The 13170-nt window shown below is 43.7% G+C and overlaps 1 protein-coding gene across 1 annotated transcript in view; it reads right to left on the bottom strand.

The window, feature by feature from the left end:
* The window catches only part of LOC115092809 (indoleamine 2,3-dioxygenase 2-like), a 73690-nt gene that overhangs the window by 12217 nt on the left and 48303 nt on the right, over positions 1 to 13170 (bottom strand). Inside the window, exons 7-8 of the mRNA XM_029604137.1 lie at positions 11268 to 11385; positions 8824 to 8875 (exon numbers count right to left, since the gene is read on the bottom strand). Of these exons, the coding sequence (XP_029459997.1) occupies positions 8824 to 8875; positions 11268 to 11385 (170 nt within the window). The remainder of the gene's footprint in view (positions 1 to 8823; positions 8876 to 11267; positions 11386 to 13170) is intronic.

A 13170-nucleotide genomic window follows, 5' to 3' on the forward strand; every position in this document is an offset into this window, starting at 1 on the left:
GTTTGCTTCACCTGTTGGAGGGAGGTCCAGGAGTGACTCTCAGAGCAGTGCTGAGGAAGGTGAATGTTCCCAGATCATAGGGATAGGAGCCTATCCTGACTGCAGTGTTAATTCAGCAAGATATTTGAGTACTTCTCATATTTTATTTAAAAAATGTATAGCGAGGAGATCACGTGATGTGGTGAGCAAGGGCGGACGTGGAGGACGGAGCTCCGGGTGCCCCAGTCTCCTATTTTTGAGCCGCGGATCTAAATCTCGCCCATTCCTTTTCTGTGCCCCCCTGGCCAGCGGGGTACATGTCCATAACTACCTACATGCAAAGATCTTCCCCGGGGATGCCGTTAAAAACCGGGAAAAAAGACAAAGAAAAGCCGAAAGCGAGTGAAGCTAAGATGGCGGCTTCACCGGGGCCGCGTCCCAGCAGGGATATCTCCCTAGCTATGACGGACCAAATCAAGAACATCCTTATGGAAGCACTGGACTTAAAGCTTGCAGCGATATCGGCACAAATCTCAGAAGTGCACTCGACGCTGGCGAACATCAACCCAAGATTTGAACGGGTGGAAGGGAGAGTTAGTCTTCTGGAGGATGACAATCTGGCTCTCACCTCGAAGCTGCACGCGTTGGAAAAGCAAGTTACCAGCCAAGCCTCTAAACTTGACGACCTCGAAAATCGGGCACGGAGGTCGAATATCCGGATCTTGGGCCTGCCTGAGACTAATTGAGAGGAACCTAGGCTCCTTTCTAGAATCCTGGCTCCCGGACGCGCTGCATATACCGGAGCTTGTTGCTGATTTTAAGATCGAAAGAGCACATCGCCTAGGCCAGCGGAAGGAGGGAGATACTAGGCCGCGGCTCGTGATTGCAAAAATTCTCAACTTTGCTCACAAGCAAGTAATCCTCCAGGCATTCCGGAAAAATCCCGATTTAACTTACGATGCTAAATCGATCAAGATCTTCCAAAAATGTATAGCGATGAGCATTCAAGTTCCATTTGGGGGTCCTAAGGGAAAGGAATCCATAAGGAAGAGAGGTGATCCCAATTCCTGCAGTAGTTATTCGAGCAGCAAGAGAAAGTGACTTTTTGTGATTTTATTTGTTCTTTTTCTGACTGCCTGGGACTGTCTACCTATTGAATATTGTGAAGAACTATTTTGTGGCACTTTTCTATTTTTGTACTGAGTCACCGACATTTTCTGCCCAGTAAAGTGCATTTTGTTTTGGAATACAACTCACTGTACGATGGTTTTCAGTAAGAGAATATGTGGCTGATCCCCTGGGTCTTTCAGCTTTGTGTCCCCTGTGGAAGAATCTTGATCCAGAATTGTAAGTAGGCTTTTCTCCACCTTGCACCATCAGAAGCGGACTGCTTGCCTATTTCAGGAAGGATCCTGGAATAAGGGGGTTACAGCAGTATGCCATGGAATTTTCTGACATTTTATTTTTGTAGATGACATTAATATCTGCAACCGAATGGGTGTTCCTGAGGGAGCAGATGGAATGAGAAGTGATCGAAGAAAGCTTGAGGAGTAGGCAACTAAGAATCATTACAAAAAAGTGCAGAGTCATGCTTTTGGGCTGCAGAAATTTGAAGGGTCAGTGCTGAGAGGTGAGTGCTGGGTGCTGAGATATTGCTGTGCACCAAAAGGAGGAGGACTATTCTGTCCCCAGCAGTGGGTACATGTTTGAATCTGTATATATATTGTAGTTTAACTGTGTTTAGTGCAGTCCTCCCTTCTGAGGATTCTTAATACTGAAACAGTGTTTGTAACCCATGATAAAAGTCTGTGAGCCTTTGCCTTTAAGAGGAGCCTTTGCCCTTAAGAGAAGCTCCCTCCCCCCTCCACCTTCTCTCACTATCAGAAGAGCTTGAATGCCCCTCAATCTAACTTGAGTCTTCCTAGGTGCCTTATAGGCTCAAGGGACTGCCCTTCATGCTCCCCCTGTGTTACATGGTTCTTAGGCTCGCTGCCATTGACCTTGCCCCCCTGCCCCCAGCTTGTGGAGGCTTTTCCTTTAGCAGCTCTCGACGAGAGTTCAGTCTTGCTCCACGCCTGCTTCTGAGCCAACAGCACTCTGTAATACTTCCTGAAACGATCTGGTTTTTTACGTTCTCTCTTACTGCCTTCGTCTGAAGACTACATCAGCCTCATATCCCTCATGCTTCCTACCTCTACCATAAACCAACTCCTGCAACACAAGAGACTCCCTTCCCCCTTTCTCTTGCCTCGTCTCCAGTTACCAAAGATCTTTGCCTAGGAGCTCACATTTGAAATGCAACAATTGTAAGTAGAATTTACCTGTATAATAAATAATTTCAAACTTAAAGAATCTTTGACTTGAGGACTGATTGGAGAAAAAGTTTAGCTGCCTGAATAGGAAAAAGCACAGATGTTTACCTGATTCAGAACAAGGACCTTGACATGATCATGTCTAATGAAAGGTAGCAAAAAAGTGTGATAAAAAGATGGACAAAGCCAGAGGGAAGGTAGGGTGTGGTATAACTAGTAAAAAAAACAGGAGGTGATAATGCCTCTGTGCAGTTCATTGGTGAAACCTAATCAAGAATAGTGTTCCCAGTTCTAGATGCTGCTGTACTTCCAAATGATATAGGGGCTGAAGTAATAAAACCCATGCCAAACTCAGTACTATTAATTTGCACTGATTTTTGATAGCATGTGTGGTAATAGCAGGCAGCTCCACAGGATGTAATAACATAATGGCATGCAATGAAACCTGCGCTAACAATCAGCGCTAAGTAAAAAAAACGTGCAAAAACTCACGCTAAAGCTCCAATGCAGAAACCCATGGGAAAAACAGGAGCTTTTTAAATTGATATGGCCCCAAAATAATTACTCTTATATTGATCCAGTTGGAATGGCTTATTCTCAGGAATATTTGCATTCAGATATGCAGCAGCATTAGTTACACTTGTCATGACTTATTCCCAGTTATAGCACCCAAATATGCAGCAGCATTAGTTACACTTGGCATGACTTATGTATCTCAGACATGTACTTTAACTTTTACTCTTGTCCTGATCCAGGCACTAAAAAACCTGTGTAAACACACTAACAGTTCTCCCTGCTAGCATGACTCTCTGCATTACCCAGTAATAGCTAATATTATATTTATATTCTGTTTTTCACACTTTTTTCAGCCCTTCAAAGTGGATTACATTCAGGTACTGTAGGTATTTCCCTCTCCCAGAGGGCTTACAATCTAAGGCCGGATTTATCAAAATGCACTAAATATCACATGCGTTAGGAAAAGGGTGTGTTTACAACCACTGGTGGGACCATGTTTAGTAGTTTTAAGCTCCTGGAGAGCCAGCCTAGCTATCAGGGCTCTCCTACCACCACTGGGAGAGAGAGAGAGGGAGAGAGAGAGGGAGAGGGAGAGGGAGAGAGGTTTAGGTATTAGTGTAGGGGTTAGGGGCCACTTTGATATTCAAAGTGAGACGTACGAACAGAACAGTGCTCTCTTGTGAAGATTTGATCTTTGGAGTGAGGAAACTCACCCAAAGATGAGATTTGTGCAATGCTCTCTCAACCTAACTTGATGGACTCTCTACCTGGGTAACATCAAGCTAGGTTGAGAGAACATTGCACAAATCTCATCTTTGGGTGAGTTTTCTCACTCCAAGAGAGCACTGTTCAGTTCGTACGTCTCACTTTGAATATCAAAGTGGCCCCTAACCCCTACACTAATACCTCAACTTCACCTCGAGTTACTAGGTGGGCCTCCCATAGAGATATAAAAGCTATCTAGTGTGAGGGCATTATGGCTAGTCTCTCTCCACCTTTTTCTCATTTGCATCACACGCATTAATGGCGCTTTTGCATGTGTTAAAGGCACTTTTTGCATGCAAAAACACCATATAGCACTTTGATAAATGACCCTCCTAAGTTTGTACCTGAGGCAATGGAGGGTAAAGTGACTTACCTAAGGTCACAAGGAGTAACAGCAGGACTCAAACCCTGGTCTCCTGGCTCATAGCCCACTGCTCTAACCACTAGGCTACTCCTCCACTCCAAATAGCTTTGTTTGTATGTCATTTGCATGGGCCTGCAGTAAACCAACTGCGTGTTTCTTTGCATGGGAGTTTTAGACACTAAAAACTTTATGACATACATGTGTAAGATTAGCGCTGAAAAACCTACACAACAAAATGCACAAAAACATGCAGATGGCAGCTTATTACATTAGCCCCATGGAGTGGAGATAGTCCAGAGGAAGTCTACCAAAACAGTACAAGGTTCTGTACCAAAAGTCCTAAGAGATGAGACTTAAGAATTTAAATATGTATACCTTAGAGGAGAGGAAAGACATGGGGATATGACAGAGACACTGGAACGTAAAAATAATACACAAGAAGAAAACCTAGGCTGACACAGTAGCATGCGTGGTAAGAGTGCACTGCTATTTGGAAGGCCCCTGATTCTGCTCTCATGTCAGTTGGGGCTAAGGATGCCGTGGAAGCAACGTTCACAGCTCCTGGGGAAAAGGGAGTCATGATCATTGATTAAGGGTAACAGAGGTCAGATTCATGGCCCATGATTACAGGGTTCTGGAAGTAGCCCTGATGCATGACACCCCCACCCCCACCAGCCCAGGACCATGGCTGCAATAACTAGGCTAGGTATGTTGGAGGGGGTATATAAAATAGGGGAAAATGTCCCTGGGTAATTGTAAATGAAGGCTCATGATGCCATATCCCAGTCCTGGTTCTAACTGAGCTGAAAGTACACAGAAGCAGGAGGAAACTGCTGGGTTAAAAAAAAAAAAAAAGGAACAAAACATGTTTTTCTTTTGGCTCAGCAATTTCCTCCTACTTCTTTGGGCTTCTAGCTCCATGCTTCTACTGCAATTGGAACTGGGACTAGAAAATGGGCATTGCTACAGGGTGGCATGGGGTGGCAAGTGCCACCTCCAAAAAATGGCATGACAGCCCAGCTTTATACATTGGGTCAGGCAGGGATAAACCAAACCCCTGCCAGATCTGATGCAGCCATCACCGGTGATCCTTGACTTTAAGCCACCTCTCCATCATCCCCAGCCTGCAGCAGGAGTTGCATTTAAGCGAACGTCATTTCCTGCTGCTGTGGGGGCCAATCGCATAGCACTTACTGCAAGACTGGACCCACAGCAGCAGGAGATAATGTTGTTTAAACGCGACTCCTGTTGTAGTTTATAGGTCATTCCATAACCAAGGTCAAAGGGGATGGCATTACCCCTCCCCCCCCAAAAAAAACCCAAAAGGTCTCGCGCACCAGTGGCCGGCAGTGGACCTTATCCCGCTGGCAGCTGAAGAAAGAGTGAAGGTTAGCAGGCCACTGCAGAGCCCACCCCACAGCGGCTGAAAGAGTAGAGGATCCAGTAACCACCAGCAGACCCCATTCCACTGGCAGCTGACAAAGAAGTCAATTAGAGAATACAAAGCCCTAAGCCTGTGTGTGTATGTGTGTGTGTGTGTGTGTGTGTGTGTGTGTGTGTGTGTGTGTGTGAGACCAAGAGAGAGAGAGAGAGGCTGTGTGTGTGTGTGTGACAAAGAGAGAGAAAGAGGCTCTGTGTGAGAGAGAGAGCCTGCTTATGAAAGAGATATCCTGTGTGTCTGTCATCTGTGGGAAAGAGAGCGAGAGGCTGTGATGTGAGAGAGAACGAGCGAGTGCATGTATGTGAGAGAGAGCTTGTGTGTGTGTGTGTGCGTGTGTAAGAAAGAGAATGAACATGTATATTAGAATGTGTATATAGGAGAGAAAGAGAGTATAAAGTTTGTACACTCTCTCTTTTCCCCTCTCCCACTAATCCAGGATAATCTCAGGGTGACTGGAAATCAAAAGTTACCAGGTATGGAGAGCAGAGGATTTTTTTCATCCCTATTAGTTTTCATTATTGGATGCTATTTGATGTATCTGCTGTTTTGGAATATTTTATAGAAATTTGATACATTTTTTAAAAAGTTAATATGAGTTTTTAATTCTTGGATGTTATTCTATTCATCAGATGTTTTGAATTATTTATTCTTTTTATTAGTATGATTGATGTTATATATTTCTTGATTTTGATGTTTGATGTTTTATGAGGAATGGTATTGTTTCTGGTTTTCCATTATTGCATTGTATACAGAATCTACAATTTTCAGTTTATTTGCTGATTATTTCTATTATTCTATTGTTTTGCATGTGTGACCGAGGTGAGGTATTATGCTAGTGTGTTTTTTTCTGTAGAGGTATCTATAGCAACCTGACTTGTTCTGTTTTCCTACTAGGTGAATTGGTGTTTTAGGGCCTGGTGTAATATTTCCAGTGCTGCTTCTTCATAGGTAGGGTTGCTACTGTTTGAATCCTTAGAATTAGTGTTTTTCGGCACTAACTCCAAGGTTTGATATAAAGGTTCTAAGTTTAATTTTGTTAGGGTTTTGTGTTACTGCACAGGGATGCTCACCTTAAAATGAGTGTGCATGCACCAGCATATGCAGGTATATGTGCACGAGCAACAAACGCTGGAATTTTAAATTGTCTATGTAAGTGCGCGCACAATATTTAAAATACTCCTAACACGCATATGCTTGCTCCTAATTTTAAGTGTTCCTCGAGAAAATGTAGTTTGCGTGAACATGTGCTTGTGAAGGAGATTCCCAGTTTGACCAATTTGTCCACCAGTTGACCAATCTATCTCTAGGTCATCCAGACCCCTCTGGTTCTTCAACCTATACTCGCCTTGTTTACCCTGACCCTTCACTGAGTCATTTTAGACCTAAAACAAGTTTTCTGCAGACTTACACCTTATCAACAGCAGAAGTAAATAAGTGTGTGTGAGTAACAGTCCGATGCGCACTGCAGTTGCCACAATTGAAATAGGGATTAAGGCACTTAAATCTTGGGCCTGTCCCTTTTTTGTGCATTTGCTTGCTCATGCATGTGCATATACACACATAGGAGTAGATTTTCAAATACCGCGAATAGGCGTACTTTTGCTGGCGCATCAGGCGCAAGCAAAAGTACGCGGGATTTTAGTAGATACGCGCGTAGCCGCGTGTATCCGCTAAAATCCTGGATCGGCGCACGCAAGGCTATCGATTTCGTATAGCCGGCGCGTGCCGAGCCGCGCAGCCTACCCTCTGAGGCCGCTCCGATTTCGGAGCGGCCTCGGAGGGAATCCTCTAACGCCCTCCCCTCACCTTCCCCTCCCTTCCTCTACCTAACCCACCCGCCCGGCCCTGTCTAAACCCCCCCCTTACCTTTGTCAGGGGATTTACGCCTCCCTCTGGGAGGCGTAAATCCCTGCGCGCCAGCGGGCCTCTAGCGCCGGGACGCGACCTGGGGGCGGGTACGGAGGGCGCGGCCACGCCCCCAGATTGCCCCGGGCCGTAACCACGCCCCCGGAATGCTCCGGACACGCCCCGAAAACGCAGCGTGGTTCGGGCCCGCCCCCGACACACCCCCGACACGCCCCCTCGCCAAACCCCGGGACTTACGCGAGTCCCGGGGCTCTGCGCGCGCCGGTAGGCCTATGTAAAATAGGCTCACCGGCGCGCAGGGCCCTGCTCGCCTAAATCCGCCCGGATTTGGGCGGATTTAGGCGAGCAGGGCTCTTAAAATCCGCCCCATAATTGGGCCATTTGAAAATATAAATTGCATGCGCTTAACCCAGTTACTTGCTTATATGGGCCTTTAATAGGATCAACTCTTTTAAAATTTGCCCCATGGTGTCTGGCAGTGGAAGGTGTTTTTTGCTGCTGTTACTGAGGTGACAGCAGAATTTTAAAGTTGGTTTTTTTTTTCTTTCTTGTATGGTGAATTGTAAGGGTCAAGATCGTAGGTCTATAGAACCTTCTGTGGATGCAGGTTGTGTTACAGAAGTGGAGGTGCAGGATTTATATTGAGATTCTGTCCCATTTTATATCGACTATAGACTTCATTCTCATACGCGTACAAAAAAATTGGTTGAATGAGGTTACCAAATAACTTTAATGGTTCTTTTCCTGGGAGGTTGAAACTGGCTGTTTGTTTTTTTTTAATAATTGCACAGAAGGACCTTTGGACTTTGTCTTATTGTATCATTTATAGTCAATTTAATGGCGGGGGGGGGGGGGGGCGCATGATGAGTGTAAACTTCACTTTCGGCTTTTCCCCATCCATACCTGGCTTGCACCCCTGTCACCACCCCAAATACTTCTACCACTGAGCTAGAATCCTGAGCCTTCACTCATGCCTGCCCTAAGGACTTCTGCCTTGTTTTATATCCCTTCCCAAAACCCTTAGCCTGGTCATTGCAGTGACAGTCTTTGGCCAGCGCCGCACATCAGGGCTCTTTCCGATATCCTGAAATCATGAGCCCTAAGTCCCATCATTGGGTGTTGCCTCCCTAGCATCCCCAGCCTTGACTAGCCTAAGGAAGAGAGTCTTGCACCAGGAATCAAGCCAAAGTTCTTCCGTGTGGCATTGTGGAGCTCTGTCCATGAACTGGCCCCAGCAAATCTTTTTTCAGTGGAAAGAACGTTCTAGAACAAGAGATCATGGTATTAGGCTGCAAGGGGATAAAGCCAGGAGTAAAATCTGAACATTCATGGGAATGGTGGCAGATGCACGGAACTGCTTCCCACATGAGGTAGCAAAGTCAAGCAACACTAACAGGATTCAAGAGAGCCTGGGATGAGCACAGAGACTTCCTGGTTGTAAAGGAGCAAGGGGGAAGCAGATCATCTGGGGTCTACAGCACTGTACGAGGAAGAAAGTTGAACAGACAAGATGGTGTCCTCATCTATTAGTTCTGTGTCATTGATAACAGAAAAAGATGATGGTGGAAAGTGATACATACCCAGAAAGGAAGATCCGGATCACAGTGTAGAATACCGCGGAGTCAACATAATCTGTGAGAAAGAATCGAAACCTGAGTGCCATTTCCAGCAAAAAATAGTCACGCGCATTGGTAACCTTTGGGAATCAGATTCACTTTAGCCTGCACGCTGAAAATATGCTTAAAAGTAATTAGATCTTTTCAGAAACAAGCCCACATGCTCTTAGCATCTATTTAAAGCATACCTTGGCATGTAACTCAAGATCAAGTCCAAGAGAAAAGCAAGCTAATAGGACATTATTTAACTAGGTTATCAACATTTAGGTTTCTTTGTAACTTTATAAAACTGACTAGTAAAAATTAAGATTTATTTAGAATTTTTTTTTTCTGTTTACTCTGTCCATTTGGCTTTGAAAGATAGGAATTCCACAATGACCCTGTACTATACTATATCTGCTAATGGCAATCTCTTTGCAATTTCCAACATAATATCAATGTGGTTTACAATAAAGGAAAGAAGTTATTATACACAATTTAACACATACAACTAAAATTCACAAAATATTACATCAAAATTATAAAATTCCATAATCTAAAAAACCTAAAAACAGTACTAAAATAAGATCAATAATATCACAGAATAATACTTGGTTATTATAAGAAGTTGTAGTGAATAACTAGGTCTTTAAAATGATATTTCCTGTTTAGTAGGATGTCAGAAGGCTCCAGATACACAGAACTATGTCACCTTTCCCCCTTTATAATCTTATCTATGCATGATATAAAGTATCCCACCAATGGGGATAATGGACAGCCATCCCCAGAATAGCAATATCTCAGCATAGCTACTGAATCCACCATCATCTGTCCAACTCCACATGTCTGCATCACATATGATCCTCTGGTTTTTCAGCACCTATCCCTGTCTAGACTCACCTTTGTGGCCCTGCAGGGTGTGCTGAGATGGGAATTTTAAAATCAATTATGAGCTAACATCTCATGCTGAAATACAGTTTATGTTAGCAACACTGACAAAATTCAGAGGATGCAAAAAAATTACATAGTGGAAATCTCCACCAGACAGAGGTGATTATACCTTGAACCGACCTGCATATGTTTTGTGCAGCATGAGAGAGAATGAGGCAGAAAGAGTATCTGCTGAAGCTCAGCCACTTAGCTGGCTCAGGAATTTTGAGGAATTCAGGCTACTGTAAATCGATGAGCAGATGGCAGTCACAACTATCTGAATATACCAAGGCGGCGTTAGTCAACTGGACGCTCTTCAGAGTCCTCAGCATGGCATGGAGCAAAACTTAGCATTTCAAGATTATGAAAGAAAATTAAATGCAGTTGCTCCTAACAGGTTGCAACATGAAAAGAGCTAAGTTTTGCTTGCACTAGAGACTAAGCAGTGAATTTCCAAAAGAGTTATGCTCATAGAAGTAGCATATATATCATATCAATTTTCAAGAGTCCATTTATGTGCAGAAAAGCTTTTGAAAATTCATCCCTATGGAGTGAATCTTCAAAAGAGTTACACGCATAAAAGTAGCAATTTTCAAAAGCCTATTTACATATGTAAAATCCATTTACTTCTGTATAACCCAGTTTTATGTATGTAAATCCTTTTGAAAATTACCTCCTATGTGAAGTTCACTAAAGGCAGCTAGTCTTCTTTCATGGCAAATAAAATACTAACAAAGAGTCTGCATTCAAAATTAAGAACAAAGGGGGATAGAGAGGGGCAGGATTTTGATATTTGTCCTCCAGAGACCAAAATGAGGTTGGTTGAATTAAATCCTTACGGCTCACTCTTTTCAGGTATGTCTAGATGCTTTGGCCTGATAGAGATGTTAGTAAACCATTTGGCTATGGTAATATTAATGCTATGATATCTTAAACTGCATCAGATGCTTCTTGCATCCTTGTCCACCACTGAAAACCTGAAAAATCGTGACTGAAACTGAAAATATTGAAGGAATGCCACATATAGATTTTGAGGCCCATTATTTTCAGCACTGCTGTGTTTCATAGGGAGAACAAAACTGGAACAGAGTATGGGTTTATAAGTGACAAACTTAGTATACGTGGTGCCTTTTCATGGTGGCGACAGTGAGCATATTTGCTATTTCTCCGCTGCTTCTGTAATTCCAGATCAGTGGACTGCTGGCATACAACCAAATAATTCATATAGCCCAAAAAGTGTTGGGTGATATAGTCAGCATGCGTGCATTAAACAGATGTGTTCACATATCCAAAGTGTGGTGGTTGTGATGGAGGGGGAAAATAAGAACATTGATAATGGGTGCATTTTAGCAGAAATTGGCACATAGCCAAAACAGATATGGCTTTTCTGATCGAGGGGGCCTTTTTTTTTAGACCAGATAGTTTGCAGGTCCCTTAACCAGCTCGCAATGTTAACTCTTTAATGTTCAACAGCAAATACACTCTGAATGAGCCCATACCATGCATCTGTTTCAAAGCCGCTGTCATCTTTTCAACTGACTTTGCCAGATCTTGCAGTGCCTGGTGCAGCAATTCGGCATTACACTGTAGGGTGGCATCAACTGCCTGAGCGATAGCCTGCAAGCCATTAAAAAGCAGGAGAGTTTGAGGGTTAGGCTTATGATTTTATTAGAACCTTTATCTAGAGCTTGACAGTATCCAATCCAACACTGACATTCTTTATTATTCGTGAAATGAGTGCATTGGCATAAGACTGTCCCACATTAAAGATAGATGAATGTCTCTCTTCTTTTTGTTAAATAAAGGAGAACATAGGAAGAAAATGTGTATTAAAGCCATCAGCAAAAGACTGCATTCTTTCAGCAGCATTGCTGAGCTTTTGCTGCACATTGAACTGACTGGAGTCTTAGAAGAATGGTGGTGCCTTACATACTGTATTTGTATAACTTTTCTAATTGTTGTAGCCCGGTATTGGCTAAACTGTGTTTTACCTTGTACAGCTTGTAGATACCATCAGTATTGTCTAATCATATACAATAAGTTCAAAACCCAGACAGAAGAAAATGGCACAAAACCGTGCAAGATCTCAGGATGCAAGTTATGCCAGCACGCACTGTATCACAGGACCCTACAGCTACCCCCATGCAAAAGGCATTCGTAATTAAAGGTTCACATTTATGCGTCTCAGTGAATGAAGTATACGTAATCTAATCATGTGAAGAAGGATATTTGAAACAAGCCAAAAATTAAGGATAAGAATCAATCTGCCTAGACATAAAATAGTATATTATAAAGAAGAAAACAATGACAGCGCAGTAGGTGACATTTCTCAAAGGAAGATCCCTCCGCTATGGTCTTTACAATCAAGGTACTTAAAGGAAACTTTAGGAGTGCACAAGAACACAAAGCATTTAAAACTGATGAAAAAAACACTTTGAAACAAACATAAATAATTTAATATGGACACTGGCTTTCTCATCCACTTTCAGATATAGGCCATTTCAGCTGTAAAATATGACCATCTCCATTACCTCTGAAAAATGTCCCCATCACCCCTCTCTCTCTTTACTGAGTTGTAATGGCAGGCAACCTAAGAACTAGGAGGTCCATATTCAGATAAGGTCTGGATAGAAAAGTTAGCCAGATAAACTTCCCTGGCTAGCTTTGGAGGTATAGTCAATAGTATAGTTGCACTATTGAATATAGGTGACATGGCAATCTTAAAGTTAGTCGGCTGTAGTTGGGGCAGCTCTTTGACCCGACCAGACCGGCCTGGATTCACCATTCTATTGCAGAATGGTGAATCCAGTGAAAACGGGGGGCAGGGAGGGGCGAAGGGGGGCAGGCCTGCGAAAGCCAGCAGCCTTCACACCACCGCGGTGTTTTCGCTGCCGGCTTTCGCACCAAATAGCGCCACCATGAAAGGTGGCGCTATTGGGCATGCTACTGGCGACGATAACGTTACTAACCTTATCGCCGCCAGCGAAGACACTGCCGTGTCCGCCTCCTCGCTGCCCCAACTCCTCCCCTCGCCGCCCCGACTCCGCCCCGATTCTGACTCCAGCATGCTATCGCACGCAAAAAGAGCCTTTTCGTGTATGATAGAGGCTTATCACATGTGATAAGCCTTTGAAAATGACCCCCTTAGCTGGCTAAGTTATCTGACTAACTTAGCCGGATAACTCAATTCTTCCCAGTTACACCCTTGGAATGTCCCTAACTTAAAGGTGAATTTTTAAATTCGTGCATGGGCATCCATGTTAGAGCGGTTCCTGGCGCGCGGACATGGACGCACCGATTTTATAACAGGCATGCACATGTGCTACCCATGCACAATGCACTTCCAATTTTATGTCTGCGTGTGCATGTGTGCATGAGTGGCAACTCACGCGCCTGAGGGGA

This window comes from Rhinatrema bivittatum, chromosome 5 (assembly GCF_901001135.1).
Source record: "Rhinatrema bivittatum chromosome 5, aRhiBiv1.1, whole genome shotgun sequence".
Classification (NCBI taxonomy): Eukaryota; Metazoa; Chordata; class Amphibia; order Gymnophiona; family Rhinatrematidae; genus Rhinatrema; species Rhinatrema bivittatum.